Genomic DNA, 20,447 nt, shown 5'->3' on the forward strand with positions numbered 1-20,447 from the left:
ATATTTTGAGAATTAAGTGAGAAAATATATGTAGAATACTTAACATAGCATCTGGTACAAAAGTTAATAGATATAACCGATGGCTTATAAGGGGCAAACGGTGGGGCAGGAGAGCAGAAAGAACTGCAAGAGGTTGAAGAAGGACTAATCATGGAGAAAAATAGATTGTTTGGCCAAAAATGGAGAGAGAGCATGGAATGTTCTTAGAAGAGGCATGGGGTAAAGGCTTTACTTAAATTTGCTCTATACTGACCAAGGGTTATCATTGTTATTGTCATCCTGGAAGCCTAGTTATTTAGGGTTGGGCCATCTTCTCACTTATATAAGGCCATTTTAATCTTTAGAATAGAAATAAAACAATTGTACAACTACAAGTTCTAAATATATATGAATAGTCTAAAATGCAGCCTCTTTGAGAACAGTATGGCACTGCCTCAAAAAATCAAAAATAGAATTACCATCTGATCCAGCAATCCCACTTCTGGGTATATGTCCAAAAGAATTGAAAGCAGGTACTTGAAAAGATATTTGTATACCCAGTTCGTAGCAGCATTATTCACACTAGCCAAGAGACCAAAAAACAAACAAACAAACAAACAAACAAACAAAACAAACACCAACAAAACAAAACCCAAACGCTCAACAACAGATGGCTGTGGTATATATATCCAATGGAATATTATTCGGCTTTAAAAAGGGAAAATCAGACCACTCTTACAACATGGGTGAAACTTAAGGTCATTATATTAAGTGAAATAAGCCAGATACAAAAGAGGAAATACTGTATGAATCTACTTACATGAAATACCTAGAGTAGTTAAATTCATAAATACAGAAAGCAGAATGCCAGGAGCTCAGGGGAATGGGGAAATGGAAACGTATTGTTGAATGGGTAGAGTTTCAGTTTGGAACCATGAAAAAGTCTAGAGGTGGATGGTGGTGATGGGCGCACAACAAGAAGAATGCATTTAATGCCTCTGAACCATATACTTAAAAGTGGTTACAGTGGTAAATTTTGTATATTTAATGACTATATATATATATATATATATATATACACATTTCTAGACAATAGGAGCAAAAAAGGATTGGTAAGTTATCAGAACAAGACATTCTTAATGGTTACTTTTAAATTATGAAATACTTCATACATAGAAAATAAAATGCATGGGAGAACCTGGGTGGCTCTGTCAGTTAAGTGTCTGACTCTTGATTTTGGCTCAGGTTATGATCTCAAGGTCATGGGATCGAGCCCTGCATCAAGATCTGTGCTTAGGGCGCCTGGGTAGCTCAGTGGGTTAAGCCGCTGCCTTCGGCTCAGGTCATGATCTCGGGGTCCTGGGATCAAGTCCCGCATCAGGCTCTCTGCTCAGCAGGAGCCTGCTTCCTCCTCTCTCTCTCTCTGCCTGCCTCTCTGCCTACTCGTGATCTCTCTCTGTCAAATAAATAAAATCTTAAAAAAAAAATCTGTGCTTAGAGCAGAGTCTTCTTGAGATTCTCTATCTTCCTCTCCCTCTGCCCCTCCCCCCACTTGCTCTCTAAATAAATAAATAGCATATACATGTAATCCTAAACGGTATTTTTTCCTTTCCATCCAGCATTGCTAGATTCACCCATGGTGGTGTCTGTGGTCTACTCAATGAGAACTTTGTTGTCTTCTCAATGAATTGAAGCTTTTATCATTACGTGCTGACCCTCCTTACTCCTAATAGTGCATTTTGCCTTGAAGTTTCTTTTCTGGTATTAACATGTCTGCATTCATTTTCTTTTGGTTTTATTTGCCTATTTATTCATATATCCTTTCACCTTCAGTTTTTCTGTGTCGTTAGGTCTTTTCAGATGTGCCCATAGTTGGATTTTTTATAAATCTGGTCTGATAGTTTCTGCATTTTGATGGCCATACTTGCTTTTTATTATGATTACTTGATATACACGGATTACTTTCTATCATGCTGTTCATCCACTTTTTCTATGTTCTCCCCACTCTTCTCTTGCCTTCCTTCATGTGGGTTGATCAAATTGTCTTGTTGTTAATTCTTTTTCTCCTTTCTTCTAGTTTGGTGGTTATATAATTTCTGCAGTAATTATTCTTGAAATTTACTATGCATTCTTGACTTTTTACAAAGTCTGAAATCAATCAACATCTTTGAACTCTTCTTCCTTCAAACAAAAGAACATTCAGTAAATGAGAATGGAGTACCACCAGGCTGGGGCCACTTTACCACCAACCTGAGGCCACTTTAGTTTCTTTTCTTGGGATTTCCCAACAGGGTCAGTGGTATAAATCTAAAACTTAGACTTAGTTCGTGGCAAACAGACTTGTGGGAAACTATGTTGCCCCCAACAAGAAGCAGTAATGAAGACACATTTCTCGGTTGTTTCCCCCTGCCTGTAGGCACATATTTTTACTGCTTACACTGAGGGTGTGTTATCCTCTAGGATCTCAGTCCAGCAGTTCATTTGTTCACTTTTGTGGGCCTACTACCTGGTCTGTTTTCAACTTGTCTAATCATTTGTATGAAAGGTTCGTCTTCCTGGCATCTACATTTGCCCCTTACTTTCTGCATTTGCTTACCAGTCTCCTTTCTACTTTACTCACTTTGTTTGGATCTTAAGGATTTCTCTCACTTTTTTTCAAGTTCAGCAAGACAATCTAATCTGAAAGGTGTGTTTGCTGGGTTTTGTCTAACATGTAGGTGTGAAGATGGGGGCTTTTTGGATTATCTAGTCTCTTTTTCTCTACAAACAGCAGGCAAAATCTTTATTTTGCTGTTCGCATATTATCTATGGATTTTTATGTTTTTTTCTTCAATTTGTCTTGGAACCTTTTGAATGAAATGTACAAGTTTCCTCTTTTACAATTAAAAAGATAAATACATGCAGATGTAAGGAGAGTTATTCACCAAATGGCTGTTTAGTGATTATTTTTATTTGGAAATAACCTAATATCAAATAATAAAGGATTCACAGAGTAAATTTTGCTACAATTTATTCTGCCATAACAGTTGTGTGTGTGTGTGTGTAATGGAAGATGTTAATAACCCCGTTTTTATTTATACAAACACACATATATATACACTGAAAAAATTCTGGAAGGAGATATTCAATATTTGGGGGTGACATCGCTAAGGGATATTTTTGTTTACCTCTTGCTGATGTCTACTTTTTTTTTTTTTTTAAAGATTTACTTATTTATTTGACAGAGATCACGAGTAGGCAGAGAGGCAAGCAGGGTGGATGCGGGAATCAGGCTCCTTGCTGAGCAGAGAGCCCGATGCGGGGCTTGATCCCAGGGATCTGGGATCATGACCTGAGTTGAAGGCAAAGGCCTTAACCCACTGAGCCACCCAGGCGCCCCTGATGTCTACTTTTTAAATGAAGAAGTATTGTGTGGTTTTTATGTAAAAGACATAATTATTTACAAGAACGAAAAGCAACGATTAGTAACCCATTCTCTAACTTCGGAGTTGTGTAACAACAGAATGCATACACCTTATGAGGGACTGAACTCTCCCCAGTATGGAGAGTATCAAACAGAGGCAGGGTGGTATCCTGCCCAGGATCCCTCTCATTATATGACTCAAAGATTCCCAATTTATTTATCTTTCCCCTGCCGTCAGGTCGACCAAGCAATGCCTCAGACAGATAAGCAAATATGCATCCCCCCGGAGCTGCCGGAATTGCTGAAGCAATTCACCAAAGCCGCCATTCGGACCCAGCCGCAGGATCTCATCCAGTGGGCTGCGGAGTACGTACTCGTTCTCACCTCAGCCCCGGGTGCCCCTTGCGGGTGGAGGAGGGGAGGTTCTCGGGAAAACTGAGGAGGTTGTCATGGCTGCAGCCTGGGAGTCGGGACCGATTAGCATCATCTTGTGATGTTCAGCTCTCGAATTGCTCTGGTGCTTTAAAATCCACCGATAAATACATCAAGCTGGGTGAGGGTGGGTCGCCCTCCCCTAAGCGACCCAGACTGAGCGATAGGACCCCAGAGCAATTGGCCGAGGTTCCTGGGGCGATCAGCAGGAGTTAGAGTCCCACACCCCGGCCGCACACGCACCTGGTGCGGTCCCTGCGCCCCGCTCCCCAGTCCCAGGGGAAACAGGCGCGGAGGTGGGGGGGAGGGTGGGAGAGGGATGTAGGGTAGGGAGGGGAGAGGGATGTAGGTAGGGAGGGTAGGAAGGCCCCGCCTGCCTTCCGTGGTCCGAAGTAGGGCCCGCTCTCGGGTCTCACCACTAGAGAGCAGCAGCGCGCCTCGGGGAGCCGGGCGCAGAGGCCGCCGGCTGGGCAGTGCGCGCTCGGTCCCAGCTGGTTCACCTCTGCGCTTGCGCCTTGTTGAGGACACCCCCCACCCCCACCCCGCTTCTTCCACTGCAGATCAAGCTCATTCTTGCCTCAACCAGAGACATTCTGTGGCTTGTCTTTGGGAAAATTCTATTTTGTGTTTGTTTGAACTCGTCCGTTCCTTCAAAATGTACATGTCCACGCACTGCACATTGCACTCTGGAGAGAGAAGGCAGCCCTGAGTGCCAAGGGCAGGAAAAGGGGCCAGGCTGAAAACACTGCGCCTCAAACTCAGGTGCCCCCTTGCAGGGGCGACCTCCAGAGGCTGTTCCGTGGAAAGAGCTTGCACAGCGAGAGCTAGCTGTTGGCCCGTATTCAAACAGCTTTGCACGGAAAGCCTCTCATTTATGAAATGGCTTCTTAGGGACACATGCCCGCTTGACACTGGGGATCCGGGACTTGAGGTAGGGGTCGAGAACTAACCATACCTCCTGGATCATTTTCAGGCTAGTTTTACTGCTTAATGATGATCTCCTTTGTAGCGTTTCAGCGGGAGAAGGGGAGTCAGAGATGCTGTTGAGCCTAGCTGGTGGGGGGGGGGGGTGCGGAAGAAGGGAGAATGTCCTCAGCATGAGATGTATTGAGCAGGTGGGAGGAAGGTGTGGACACCTTGAGAAAGCACACAATGTTATCCAAGATCAGCCTCACAGTCACAGCCAGGGCACTCCTGGTGCTGGGCTGAGTCAGGATGAAGCTTTTACAGATGGAGGGAAAATAAGCCAGTGGTGCTCGTAAATAAGGGACATAATGGGGTTGCTTTGCTAGTAATGAACACTTTAGTTTTCCATTCTAAATTTTATAAATTACCTCCAAGATTGTGTTTTGGCATCAGAAGACTAATTTCTTTTGGCATACTCAGACTTTGTTTTATACCACACAATAGTTTAACCCCCCCCCCCCATTTTATTATGCTACTGCTTTATAACAAGGAAAATGACATTTCTTGCCATTGTCCCTGACATTTATGGGAGAAAACATTCCACTGTTGTAGCCTGCTTGCTCCCTTTTTGTATCATGTGCTATAAATTTTTTAGATATCCACGAAGAATCAGTTTGTAGTTTAGCTACAATGAGAAAGGAAAGCATGACCCCAGAGCATTCTCCATCTATTAATACATGAAAAGCATTTATCAGATGATTTTATGAGACTCACAAGCCCGTAGCACTTTGTAGAAACTCCACGAAGTATTCCCAAGACAAAATATGTGCTTAATTCATCACAAGCAAGAATTTCCCTGCATATGTGCTGTCTGAGAAGAAATCACCTCCAAGACATCTGCAGGATGTAAACATGTCTTGTGGTATGTGTGACTGCACGGATTTGTAATATATGTGAATAACCATGGAATTGTTCATTGCAAATGAAGCTAAATAACCCACAGAGTACTAAATCCCTGACTTCCACATTCTTTCACCAACTTGGTTAAAAAGTCCAAAGACATTGCTGCTAAGTGTATCACTCTATTTGGGCAGTCACTTCTGCCACATGATGTGCTGCATTTCTATCTCTCCTGTTTATGCTGCCCAAGTTACTAGAGCCCACTCCTGTTGTCACCCTGAACCCACACGTATCCCAACCCTGATCTGTCTGTCTGTGGAAGTTGCTCATGCACATGGTAAACATCCAGACAGTATTTCTTCTGCCCTCCCTGCTGCTGACCTCCAAGGCAGTACCTCGAAGGTCTTATTTTGCTCCTTGTAGCTCTACATTGCTCTGGAACCAAGAGACAGGTAGTGGTGCATCCCTATCATTGTATGGCTTGACCTTAGTATGGGCTTCTACAAAATTCCCTCTATTACTCTTTTTATACTACTGGATCTGGAGAAAAATAATGAGACTGTTTATTCATGAAAACTAAAGCAGAGAGGGGCAGAGGTGTGTGATCCTGGGATTCTTAATAACAAGGCTTTTGATGAAGACAGACCTTCCAGATAGCATTGATGACCCATGTGTCAACTCCTATGTCCATTCCCAGCTACAGGCAGCCCTTTTTATCTTTTTAAAAAAGATTTATTTGAGAGAGATAGAACAAGGGAAAGGACAGAGGGAGAGGATATTCGAGCAGACTCCTGCCAACTGAGGAGCCCAACATGAGGCTCCATCCTAAGAACCATGAGATCAGGACCTGAGCTAAATCCAAGAGAGTCAGATGCTTAACCAACGGAGCCCCAGGCGCCCCAGCTCTTTTGTCTAATATCAATCCTGAAACCGGACTCAGTATTTTTTCCGTGTTGCGCCCGGAGTGCACTCCACAAAATGTCAGTGAGTGGGCAGATTTTATTAAAAATTTTTGAGGAAAGATAGAGAAGAGTTTTACTTCACACACCCCCACATAAGATCGTCTCACCCCTTCCGTGGCCTGTCTTCTCACCTCAGCCTCCCTCAGAGTGCCCTGCCAACCTTCTTTCTCTCTCCCCTTAAAACCCCTTAAAGCCTTACGATCTCCAGCTGGAAACGTTTCTTCACTCACCCCGAGAGCACCTCCTTCTCCTCCCCTTTCTTTTTTTTTTTTTTTCTTTAAAGATTTATTTATTTATTTGACACACAGAGATTACAAGCAGGCAGAGAGGCAGGCAGAGAGAGAGAGAGGAAGAAGCAGGCTCCCTGCTGAACAGAGAGCCCGATGCGGGACTCGATCCCAGGACCCCGAGATCATGACCCGAGCTGAAGGCAGCGGCTTAACCCACTGAGCCACCCAGGCGCCCTCCTCCCCTTTCTTATACAAGTCACTCTAGTGCTCTTCCAACTTCTTTCCAAGATTGCCTATTACATATTACCAGGTTTATACATTACCCACTACCTAGACTACCCGCTACCGAGACTACCTATTACATATTACATATTACTCACTACCTAATAATCAACTTTAAGTATGTCAATAGCCATGTTACTGGAAATAAAGATTTTATGATTAAAAAACCGTTCCTCTAGGTACCAGGAATCTTCTTCCCTAAAAGAGAGTGGGGATTTAAAATAACAATGATCTTTTTCTCCCTCCTATTATATATATGCTATATCATATATAATGTATATAATATATAATCTATGTATATGTGTATGTACATGTACATATGTTTGTACATATTATATATTTATGTGTTCTATAAAATAGAGAAGAAACACAAATTACTGTTATATGATGTATTACATATGTATTATGTGTATATATGTCATATATAATATATTTTTCTATATAATGTATAATATGTATATACTCTGTATCTCCTATTATATATATGTATATGTGTGTATGTAATGTGTGGTTGCACACCTACACATGTGTATATTAAACACTTAGGAGGGATGACCGGGAAAAAAAAAATCCCAGACTCTATATGCTTCAGGGAATTCCATACCAAAATTTTTATCAATTATTTGTCATCCTTAGACACAAACAAATCTTTTTATTCACTAAGTGTTCTTTATACCTGGAATGGCAGGTAACACATTCGGGCTTTTCCTGTACATAAAGGATCTAAACAAAGTGTCTGGCATATAGGAGGCCCTAACAAATGTTCTTTCCTCTGTCCCCTGCCCTCAAGAAAAAGGAGAGGGGGTTTTCAAAGCAGCCAGAGGCCACTGGAATGTAGGATTTTCTCCCCACCCCCTAACTTTTTTTCTTGTAGTTATTTCGGGGCTATGTCTCGTGGAGAGATTCCTCCAGTGAGAGAGCGGTCTGAGCGAGTGGCTTTGTCTAACTGGGCAGAGCTTACACCTGAGCTGTTAAAGATCCTGCATTCTCGGGTAAGGGCTGTACCAGAGCATCAAGGGGGAAGATGGGGTAATACTGAGGCCAGGTGGGCACAGACAAAAGCCCACCATCCCCCAGCAGTCAGCTGGCCAATCAATATCATAAAATCCACTAAACCATTCACTGAAAGCAAATCTTCTCTTAGGGATAGGAATGATATTGAAATAGGCTACAAGCTGAGTTATTAGTGGGGTCATCCCAGATTTCCCTGAAGCTGGCAGAATGTCCAAGGAATCAACTCAATAATAATCCTTCTCTTCAGAAAAGCGCAGGTCCACAGTCCCTTGACTGTGACACACTTACTGATCAAGAACATAATATGATGGCAATCACAGTTTGGAGAGGGGTATAATTTAGTTTCCGAGCTATCCCAGATGCAGACATAACCTAGCTTTTAGGGAAAATCCTCGCTCTCTTCAAAGCCATATCATTCTGGGAGCTTTCCAATGAATGGATGAGGAAGGTCTGACTTGAGAAAGTTGTAGTTTGGCCAGTTCCCAGGAAATGTGGTTTAGCACCACCATACTCTGCTTTAAAATCCAGGATGGAGAGGTTTGGGGTATTTGAGGACTGACAGCCAACTACCTTGCTCCCAGAGGCTTAGCATTTCACTAGAATCAGAGGGCCAGGGAAGGTGTATGCTTCACTAGGGCATCTGTAGCCTTATCACACTGTTGGCCAAAGACTTGTTCCCTTTCTCCTTTTAACCACCAAGCACCTTACGCAACAGACATGGCAGAGATCAGAGATCTGCCATAACTGGGACCAAGCAACACTAGGCATCCAGACCACAGACCCCTTATTAGTCTTGGAAAAGCACGAGGGTTACATGTGAAGTGTAGTGCAAAAAACTCCACAGAACATAGAAGCAAGAGACTTAACATCTAATTCTAATTTCACTACTGATTACTGGTCTCAGACAAGTCCTCAGCTCCTGGGTTTCATTTGCAGGCTGCCCTATCTCCCTTATAGGCACAACCTAGGGATAAAACAGCAGACAATACTTTTCTGATAAAAGTATGAGAAAAAAATTAAAATGTAAAATAAAGGTATTATTTCCCTATAATCTTGACATTGAGAGTTAAAATGATTGCATCATACTTCAGCACACTTAACACTACACTGAATATTTCTCTACCCTTACAAAGAGGACGGCCAAAGTCCTGCCCTCATTCCTCTCCCACCATCAAACTCCTTGCTGGGTGCTGGGAAAATGTGGGCCTTGCTGGGCAGTATCTCTTGGGGCATTCTCTCATCCTGTCCCTCCCTGTCCGTCGTCTGTCCCCTGACCTGCAGGTTGCTGGAAGACTGATTATCCACGCAGATGAGCTGGCCCAGATGTGGAAGGTGCTGAGTCTCCCAACAGACCTGTTTAATAGTGTGATGAATGTGGGCCGTTTCACAGAGGAGATCGAGTGGCTGAAGTTTTTAGCTCTTGCTTGCAGTTCTCTTGGAGTTGTAAGTGAGCTTTACTGCTTTCTGTTCCTTACCGGAAAAGTTCTGTCTGGGCCTGGAAGAGGAGTACCTCTGCACACACAGTCCTGTCTTCTGGGCTGAGAACAAGCATACCTGTCTTGTCTACTTCCCTTCCTCTCTGAATTAGGTCATTCCTCTGCTCCTCAGCCAGAAGCAGGGGGGAGGAGGGGAGAGGGGAAACCTGTCATCAGACCCTGGGGAGAGTTTACTAGAATGTGGCTTCTGGATTATTTATGAATTTCAATCATTTCCTTTGGATTTATTTCCGTCACCACTCCACTTATATTCCTAAAGATAACCAATAGCCAGCTGCAAGAGATTCGCTTCTACTTGGGTTCCAGACACCTAGAAGATACACCAACGGGGCCTTTGAAAAAGAGATGCAGGCTTACAGAAAACTACTATTTGATAAGCATAATTGGATACAAAAATCAGAGCTGAGAGATCAGGAAAGGAGAAATGAGGCTATTTCCAGACTTACCGTTACGACATCATCATGGATGTAGGATGCTCATACAAATTCATGCCTTTTCTAAGTTTGACTTGATTTACAATTGGAAAAGGAATGTTTCTGTTTTAAAGAAAAAGATATTGCACCCAGTTCATGCACTTATTTAAAAGCTTTGGGCGTCATCTTATATATGGACTCACTCTTATTAAACACCTTTATAATAACTTAAATGAAAATAAATCAGAAACATGGGTTTTTTTAAAAATCCTGGAATATGTGCAAGTTTGAAAGTTAATGAGAAAATTATTGACTCTGCCAAAAGCAAATGGTACATAAAGGTAGTCTGAATCAGTCAACAACTCTAAACACCATCTTTTTCCTTCATCTTGAATACACGTGGGATGCATATCTGACATTTTTGTTTGACAAAAATTATGAGAAATATTATTAGCAAGTTCAACTTTTCCTATAGGCTTCCCCTGCAACTTTCATTATAATTGTTTCTTTAGAGACAAGGAGAGGTGAAGCCATTCATAGTTTTTTTATCTTCATTGTCCTGTATAGTAATACGATATAATGAATAAATTGCTTTCTTCCAAAGAGGAAAGGAAAATTGCAGCCAGTGCAGAAGTTTTGCCTATCAGTACTATCACGCTTCTGTGAAAATAGCCCCAAAGGTTGGGGGAAGTCCAGGAAGACAAATTAAAAATAGACACATTTTATTAAATTCCCGTAGGGTCACAAATATACTCACACTACATGCAGAGATATCTGGAGCAGGGAGGAGGGAACGTACTTTATTTTATCTGTAGTTAATTCTGAGCTTCCTGATCTACCCCACCCACAGAGGGTTGAGTAGGAAAGCAAGTAGATTCAATCAATCCAGGAGTTTTAGTCCGATGCAGTACCAGAAACAGCTTTGACATAAATCCCCAGTCTCTCGGTTTTTTCCACACCACTCCACTCTTCAAGATGGCAGCAGAGTGTATAACAGGGAAATGGTAACTCCAGGATCACACAACCACCAAGCAAAGGATTTCCTACATGTCTTGGTCCTTGGAAATCCATGGGAATAAACACTGTCCGTGTGGTCTCAGGGGCTTGTGGCCTAAGTCCTAGGTCTCTTCTCTCTCACAGCACAGTGCTCCTTCCCACCCCCCATCCCTAGCTCGTCATCATTCTGGTGGGTTCTGAGGACCTCTCTGAACCCTTTCAGGTTGCCTTCATCGGCTCCCTGGCTCCGGTGGTCTACTTCACAGACCCTCACCACCTTGTGAGATGTGTGAGTCCTCTCCTTCCACATGCCTTGCGGTAACAAAAGTGACTACAGAATATTAAATTCCACTCTTCCCTCTGCTGAGCTCACAGTGCAGCTGTAGGTTTCCTTTGGTATGTCTCCCTCCCGCACTGGGGAGGGGGAAACCATGAGGTGAATTGTATCTTTCTACCTCCCTTCCAAAACAGGGAGATTGGATTAGATGTTCCAAAAGTTCCTTCATCTCTGACAGACTATGATTCTAGTCTGCTTTCTCTACTTCTACTGAGATATCCTCAGGTCTGACTTTGGATAACAGTGAGGTCTTCAAGTATCTAACTGCCCCTCATCACCCCAACATCACAGAACACCTTGAGGTGAAGTCAGCCTGAAGGGCTAGTCTGTAAATAAAGGGTGCCTTGTGAATCTAGGAACCAGACCCATTATACCCATCTGTTTCATATTGGACTATTGCTGGGAACTTAAATGTGGAGGTGTGAGGGTGTCAACATCTGGCAGAGGCTTTGCAGTCTAGTTAAACCATTTATCCTTAGGGTGCCTGGGTGGCTCAGTCACTTAAGCATCTGCCTTTGGCTCGGGTGGTGATCTCAGGGTCCTGGGATGGAGCCCTGCTCTGGGCTCTCTGCTCAGCAGGGAGTCTGCTTCTCCCTCTCCCTCTGCCCCTCCCCCTGCTCATGCGCTCTCTCTCTCTCTCTCTCTCAAATAAATGAATAAAATCTCCATATATATACATATACTCTTAGAGACAAGCGCAGGAATTCCTCCTTCCTTTGCCAATTCACCAGTCAGACATGATCTTGGTGCCACGTAGAAAAACCAGTTCCCTCCTTTCATCTAATGACAGGGACTTTCTTGAGCTCTCCCAATCTATACCCAGGATTCAAAAGACTGTGGCATGCAGACCTATATTTCTCTTCCCTATCAGCACTCCTTCCTCTAGACTAGCCTCTATTCCCTCCTGTTCCACGGGGACTGATTGTAGAAAAGGAAGACTGTGTTCATTGGAAGGAAGGATGTGTTTTGTTAGCAAATAATTCACTTTCTGAGCCTTTCTCCTCTGGGTTTGTGACTCTCAGAAGATGCTTTAAGGCTCCCTTTATCAAGCGGATCCCCATCTGATCAAAAAATCTTGGGCAACAAAACGCAGGTCCTTGTTTACTTTAGATTTATTTAAGTTCTAGTCCAGAGAATTCTTTATCCATTCATCCATGTATGAAATATTTTAAAATGTTAAGAGGACAATAAAACTTAAAGGCTTGTGTTTGATTAACAAGATACTGTTTGGGGTAAAAAGCACCTGTATTAGCTTGTAGGGCTGATGGAACAAAGTACCCCAGACTGGGTGGCTTAAACACTAGAAATTTATTTTCTCACAGTCCAAGAGGCTGGAAGTCTGAGATTAAGGTGTCTGAGGCCATTGTCCTTGGTTTGTAAATGGCCATTGTCTTCCTGTTTCTCTTTCTTTCTCTTCTTGATTCATTTATTTATTTGAGAGAGAGGATGAGTGACTGGAGGGAGGAGGAGGGGAAGAGAAAAACTTCAGTAGACTCCTTGCTGAGCTCTGAGCCCGATGTGGGGGGTTAAGCACAAGACCCTGAGATCATGACCTGAGCAGAAACCAAGAGTCAGACACTTAATGGGCTGAGTCACCCAGGCGCCCTTACCTGCTGCTTTATACAGCTGTCTCTCTGCATATGTATGTATCTAACATGTCTATGTCCTAATCTCCTCTTATGAGGATAGCAGTCTTATTTGTTTAAGGCCCACTCCACAGACTTGATTTTAACTTAATTACCTCTAAAATGGCCCTATCTCCAAATAGAATCACATTCTGAGGTCCTGGGGTTAGGGCTTCAGCATATGAATTTGGGGTGAACACAATTCAGTCCTTAACAGCACCCCAACATGGATGAGCCTGCAGGAAGAGGACAGCAGAACAAAGGCAGGAGGGGAGTTTTTGAAGAAAAGGAAGGAGAGAGGATGAGCTATGAGTGGAGATGATGGAGTTCTTTGCATATAAGCTTGCAAATCTACCCAACCTCCCCCCCCCCCCCCCCCGTCATGCTGACCTCGCATCCCGCACATGCCCCACCATCTCACTGACAGCCTCTTCCCCAGCCTCTGGTCTGCCTGCCACTCACCCTCCTCCCTGGAAGCGTGTGGCACATTGCCACAGATGGTGCTTCGCAGCAGTTTCCAGGGCAGGGCTCCCAAGGGCAGGGGAGGGTCAATGAAAGGGGCCTGCTGCAAACCCCAAATCTCTTTGACATCATGCGTTTTACCATTCTAAAATTTGTGTACCCTGATGATTCCAGTTCATAAGGTGGCAATGTTTATCAACATAAAGAAACAAAATGTAAATATTAAATCAATTAAAGTTAATAATTAATGCAAACAATGTTTAAATCACTTGTCATCAGGTAAAACTGTCTCTCTAGGAAGATGACCAAGTTGATTCAGCGCCCTCATATACTTCCTGATACCTCCCCGTGTACACCCCTGGGTAACACACACAAGTTAAAGAGGCATCCTGTAGACATCCGTTATATTCAGGGGAAGGAAGGGAACGGAGCAGCCCGCAGCAGCTGCAGAGGAAGGGCAGTGCCAGCCAGCCTTCTAGGGAGATAACAGCAGCTGCCTTTTCCTTCTCCCAGGCACACCCAGTTCATCACTCAGGAATCACTGTTCACTGGTCCCTGGAAGGTGTTTAAGGACAATCTACACATCATCTGTTTTGGTGAATTGCCCTGGTAGACACGCTGACCTATGTTTGCTAATTCAGAACTAAACAATCCTTTCTTCAAATCATTTTTCTTTACCCCTGTAATTTCCCAACTCATTCACTTGGGAAATTTATGTAAAGAATAGGTTTATGGAAAGACACAGGTGAGTAAAAGCTAATTCTGAACATGACCTTTTGATGTTGGAAGTTTCATTGGTTTGCTCCTATACTGTAAACCTTTGGGCATCCATCATCTCCTAGTTCTTCCCCGGCAACAACGAGGTGAATGTCATGTCATATAAAATACAAGGTGTAAAACAAAAAACAACCAAGGTGTTTTGATTAGATGGATCTACATGTTTTAGAAGAACTGGTTTTGATGTTCAGTGTCACTTTTCCTGTATCTGGGACTCCTGTCTTCCCAGGGATTGACCCTTCTCCCCCACCCCCACCACTGTAGCATTGCTCCAAGTCCCACAGGAGCATATGGGCTAGACTAATTACCTCAACTCTTCAGACTGAAGTAAGATTAGAGAGCAATAAGAAGAAATAATTTTAATTTTTTAGAATGTAAAATCAAATTCTTATTTAGTGAGGTTATTTTGATGAAAATAATAAATATCTTAAAATATTCAGTTCATAAACTTAATTCCTTGAGAGTAACCCTCCAACAAAGAAAGGAAAGGAAAAAAAGAAAGAAACCAGATGGAATTCATTGATGTTTGGGTGTAAAAAGTTCAAGCTTTCCAGAATATTACATTATTCTCACCTCATTTTATGAGAGCAGTATTTTTATTTGTTTTCTTTTATCTAAACTGATCTTGCAGGGGGTGCCTGGGTGGCTCAGTCTGTTAAGCTTCTGCCTTCCATTCAGGTCATGATCTTGGGGTCCTGGGATTGAGCCCCACCTATGCTCCCTGCTCAGAGGGGGGTCCTTTTCTCCCTCTCCTTCTGCCACCCCTCCCTACCACTCCTGCGTGTGGGTGCACACACTCTCTTTCTTCCTCTCAGATAAATAAATAAAACCTTTAAACTGAATCTTAGGAATTTAGTTTGAAATAATGACTTTCTCATTTTATCTTATGCCTTTATAGACCATTGCCAAAACTCTCAAGATAGTGTGCGAGGTGTTATCATCTGACCATGACAGTGGACCTCCCCGGATCCCATTTAGCACCTTCCAGTTTCTCTACACGTATATTGCTGAGGTGGACGGGGAGATCTCTGCCTCACATGTCAGCCGAATGCTGAACTACATTGAACAGGAAATGTAAGTAAACTTTTACCCATCAGAGGGGAAAGAATCAGAGGGGAAAACAAATCTAGCAGGCCATGATATAGCAAGGTTACTATATTATACTGCTCTAGGCACAGAGAAATGTGATGAAGAAAAAGAACTAAAGACCCAAAAGAGAAAGGGAAAGGCCAGGGAAGAACGGTGTAGGACAGTGATTCCAGTGATGAATTGGAAATGCTAGTTCTCAGGCTGCCACCTGAAAATACCCAGTCACAAGCTCAGGGGCAGGACCCAGATGTCTGCATCTTAGCAGGCCCTTCAGGTGACTGACTCACACTCCGGTTTTAGGTAGTAAGGTAAGAGTGGGGGAGGAGGAGCAGGCTGCCAAAGTCAAAGAAAAAGAAAGGCATTGAGGGCAGGATCCACAAAGAATTCATTTGGAAGGAGAGAGTTAATATACTGTCTTTCTTAAAACTGATTGTTCAACGAACTAACCCCAGATATATATTTTCCCCAAACAGAATTGGTCCTGATGGTTTAATCAAAGTCAATGACTTTACCCAAAACCCCAGGGTTCGGCTGGAGTAAAAGCAGTTTTGGCCATTTTAAAGGAAGATAACAGAGTTGATTGTGCTTCAGAATGACTGAGCCCCACGCACCATCTAATGTCAATTTTCTTGTACAACTGGTCCACACCAATAAACAATTAAGCAAACCTATGAACTCAAGAAATGTGTGGAATTAAGATGTAAAATTGTTGGAACAAAACACTTAAATGAACAGAAGATGCGTATCCTTCCCACATGGACACTGAGAATGGCTAACTAAGCAGGGTAGAAAATGTGTCTCAAGTCAAACCCAGGCTGTCAAGATTTTCACAGGTAGCATGTTAACCAGACACAGTTCTGATGTTTTGTGATTATGAAGGATCTTCTACGTAGTCAATCCACATTTTCACCAGTTTGGCTCTCCATTTGTCGGTATGGTGCTAGTCACTCACACACTCACTAATGTTTGTCAAGGTTAGCTATGTGCAAGGAATAGGATAATAAATATAGGACACCCTGTTAAGTTTGAATTTTGAATAAGCGAATAGCTTTTCAGTATTGTTTTGTTTTGTTTTCATGCTAAATCTGGCAACCCCACCTAGGAACTATGCTGGCTTCTGGACCTACAAAAATGAATCATATCTGAATTCTGCCCTCAATGAGCTCACACCGTCTTACATGAACGCAAGACATGAACTCAAATCACCTTTTTTTTTTTTTTTTTTCACACAAGAGAGCACACATAGGGGTGGGGAGAGACAGAGGGAGAGGGAAAGAGAGAATCTTAAGCAGGCTCCATGTACAGCATAAAGCCTGACCTGGGGCCCTTAACTGACTTAGCCACCAAAGCACCCCTGAACACAAATCATTTTAAAGCAAGTCACTCTGAGAGGTACCATTATGTGTTACAGAGATTGGTATTAAAGGAGCAATGTCTCCAAATTTTTCTGACACTATATACAGATGTAATGGGACCCTCTTGGGAATTGCCCTGCATGAGGTTAAGACCTCTGACAAGGTCTCTGAAAGATTTTTCTTTCTTCCAGGAAGCAGATGAGATGAACAGTCTGTGGGGTTATTGTTCTTAAGGTCAGGTGTACCAAGGTTGCTGGATTCCTTCTCTCTGCCATACTCTTCTCTCTTGAAAGTTTTTTTTTTTTTTTTAAGTTGTTTTGGTATAAGAATCATGTTAGTGTGCCTTTTCCTTTACACATTATCTTCCTTCTGAACTGGCGAGAAATTCATCTGTTAGTGTCTAAATCAGTAAAAGGATATTATGAAGGGACATCACCATAGGTCCTTTAATTTGGCTTAGAGTGAAGTACGAAAAAGAACTGAAACACATTCTACCCGCCATGGCTGTCCAGTTACACCTGCAGGGGGCGAGCAACAACCAATTCCCCCAGCTGTCTGTCATTTAGCCAAAGCAGTCTATCATTTATATCCACCCTGGCACCTTCGGCTGTGAAAAGGCTGCAGCCCTGCAGGCAAATCCTGGCACTGGAATAAATTGGGGTTAAAGAATGAGTGAAACCCTTCAACCTGCGCCAGTCTCTCCATTTCTTTCACTATGATCAAAGAATTCCAATATGATCTTGTCTGGGGGTGAGGAGTGAAGGGGAGCAGAGGGAATAGCCCCAATTTGAAAGGCTCTAAAACAAGGTCATGATCATAATAGAAGCAGAAGGGGCCTTTTTATGTTTGAGAAAACAAATTAAACTAGAAACCAAACCTCAGTAGCCCTGAGCATAATCCCTCAAGAGTGAGGCTAATGAAACCACATCCATCAAAGTGAATAGAGGACCCAGATACAAAGTCACTGATGACACTGTGGCCACTGGTTGAAACTCAGCATAACTGGTGGTGCTACCTCTTTGGCTTCTAACACATCACGTGATGTCTGCTATCTTTCTGTCTGCTGTCTATCTTTCTATCTTGCTTCCTCTAAGCTACTGAGATTGTTAAACCCCAGATGCTCATTAGAAACAGCTCCTAGAGCACAGCTGCCAAATTAGCCTACTTCAGAGGTCATCCCGAAGGTGAAAACCAGCTTTGGCCTCCACCTATGCTGTTCTATATCCACAGTATTATAAAGATGGTATTAATGATCGTCACCAGCATGTATGAAGCACTTACTATGTGCAACCCCTATGCACAAGGCTCTCTATACATGGTCAAAAATAACCTTTACAACCTGACCTTGCAAAGTCAATGTTATTGTCCCTATTTTATAGATGAAGAAACAGCCTTAGAGAAATTAAGTTGTTCACAAGCACTGGTAAGAGGAGTTTGAATCCAGGTCTGTCTGACTCCAAGCTTGGGCTGCCTTGTTTGCTCAGTGCACTTTTTAGTAGTTTCTCCCCAGAAACAGCCTCTGAGATAAGGATTTAAGTGCAAGTAGTTTATACAGGAGACAATAGCAGGAAGAGTGGAAAGAGAGAAGGAAAAGTAAGATAATGATGGAAAGGAAACCAATAAACAGTGTGTTATCAAGCCACTTATCCATAAAGCCCAGTCGTGCTGGAGGAATCTGGGAGACAGGGTAAAACACATCTAAGAATTATCCCAACCAGAGGGATGAGGAAGCTCTTCATCATCGGCTAAGGGCTGCTTCCTCACCAAGTTCCCATCTGTCATTGACTGAGGGTTGTTTCCAGAGGCATTAATTTACTGGCATTTCCAGCTTGCCCAGCTGAAAGTGCGAGCTTTCTCCTTTTGAGGCAGAAGAAATGCTCTCAGTTTCAAAGTCATAGGTGTTTACCAAAACCAACCTTTGAACCTTTGAAGGCATTGGCATAGGGTACCACAAACATCTGCTACAACGCCTTACAGAGAGTTTAATAAAACAAAATTTTAGCATTTTCATCACAATTGTTTCTTTCCTTGGGTCAGACTCAAGTCAGTAGGGCCTTCAGGGCAATAAGTGACATATGTGTGTTGAAATCACACTTAACCCTCAAACCTGACACATTGTCCCAAACCAGCAGTTTCTTCCCCATGATGAGATCATTCCAAAGGGACTTTCTTCATCCTTGCTGCTAATAGACCCTTGTCAGATCCATCCCATTGGCCATCCTATCATGACCAGAAAGAAATATTTGAATCCTAGCATGACCTCAGTTAAGCTGTCAGTCTGAGACCCCGGAAAGATATGGTTTATATTTTTTCCTTTAAAAAGAAAAAAACATTCAGGAAGAAATAAAATCAAGATTTTATAAAGAAAACGAAGTGGGCTCTTTCTTTCCTAAATTAAACTATTTTGATTAAAGTGAAGACTACAGATACATTTAAAACTTCGTTGGGAAATGCAAAGATTATGGCTCAATTCCATGTTCTCTGTTCTGCATGCCCCCTCTCTCCTTGATATTGTTCAATCATGTAGTTTCTGTAACTGTCCTTAGTTAAATATATATATGTGTGTATATATATATATACATATATATATGAAATGAGCACATTAGCATTCTTCTGGGGAAAAATAGAAAGTTTTTAGCAAATACTCAAAATTGTATATGATCAAAAAAGGTTAAGAACCCTTGGATTAGAAATAATTCCAGAAGGCACAGAATGGCTTGAGGAAAAACAACAGGGCAGCCTCAAATCTTCATAAGCAGAACTAAGTTCATTCTTCCAATATTTAATTTATAATCCAGTCCACAGCTTTTTTCTTTTTGAATCTTGTATCATGGCTATATATCTTAATTGTGTTTTTACATTTTCATATACTTTGCAATTTTGGTTGTTTTCTATAAACTGGAGCTTGGTTAACAGGAATAGAGTCTTTCATACTTCAGAAGAGAACCAATGGGAAAAGTCATTGGCCCAATACTCTAAATTATGAAACACTTGCCTAGACCAAGCAAAGTCACTAACCATGACACTAGAGGGACCTAAAGCTCCAATCAGGCTCAGAGGGCTGAGTCCTGAATAATCCTAATAACAGACCATCAAAATATATAAAGCAAAACTGACAGAACTGAAGGGAGAAATAAACAGCCATATAATAATAGTTGGAGACATAAATACTACACTTTCAATAATGGATACAACAATTAGAAGATAAATACAGGACTTAAGTAACACAATAAACCAAGTAAATCTAACACATATACAGAACATTCTAACCAACAACAGCATATGCATTCTTTTCAAATGCACACAGGACATTTTGCAGAAAAGACCAGATGTTAGACCATGAATTAGGTCTCAATAAATATGAAAAAATAGACTATCATCCAAAATATCTTCTCCAACCACAACAGGATGAAGTTAGAAATCAACAATAAGGGGCACCTGGGTGGCTCAGTGGGTTAAAGCCTCTGCCTTCAGCTCAGGTCATGATCCCAGGGTCCCGGAATCGAGCCCTGCATTGGGTGCTCTGCTCGGTGGGGAGTCTGCTTCCTCCTCTCTCTCTCTCTCTCTGACTGCCTCTCTGCCTACCTGTGATCTCTGTCTATCAAATAAATAGATAAAATCTTTAAAAAAATAAAACTGGAAAGGTCACAAATAGGTGGAAATCAAGTAACATACTCTTAACCAATGGACCAAAAAAGAAATCACAAGAGAGGAGGAGTCAAGATGGCAGAGAAGTAGCAGGCTGAGATGACATCAGGTAGTAGGAGATCAGCTAGATAGCTTATCAAA

The 20,447-nt window shown here is 42.3% G+C and overlaps 1 protein-coding gene across 5 annotated transcripts in view; it reads left to right on the plus strand.

Moving 5' to 3' along the window:
* ROPN1 (rhophilin associated tail protein 1) overlaps positions 1–15,974 on the plus strand; it is a 28,570-nt gene extending 12,596 nt beyond the window's left edge. For 3 of the 5 annotated variants that reach the window (XM_082698242.1, XM_082698244.1, XM_082698243.1), the window contains 5 exons: positions 3,621–3,748; positions 7,969–8,086; positions 9,390–9,551; positions 15,113–15,288; positions 15,777–15,974. In XM_082698242.1, the coding sequence (XP_082554368.1) occupies positions 3,633–3,748; positions 7,969–8,086; positions 9,390–9,551; positions 15,113–15,288; positions 15,777–15,843 (639 nt within the window). In that variant the 5' untranslated portion in view covers positions 3,621–3,632 and the 3' untranslated portion in view covers positions 15,844–15,974. Of the gene's footprint in view, positions 1–3,620; positions 3,749–4,669; positions 4,746–7,968; positions 8,087–9,389; positions 9,552–15,112; positions 15,293–15,776 lie in introns of those variants that run through there. The other 2 variants (XM_082698245.1, XM_082698246.1) reach the window with 2 other exon arrangements.
* The last annotated feature ends 4,473 nt before the right edge of the window (positions 15,975–20,447 follow it).

This window comes from Mustela nivalis, assembly GCF_964662115.1.
Source record: "Mustela nivalis genome assembly, chromosome: 1".
Lineage (NCBI taxonomy): Eukaryota > Metazoa > Chordata > Mammalia > Carnivora > Mustelidae > Mustela > Mustela nivalis.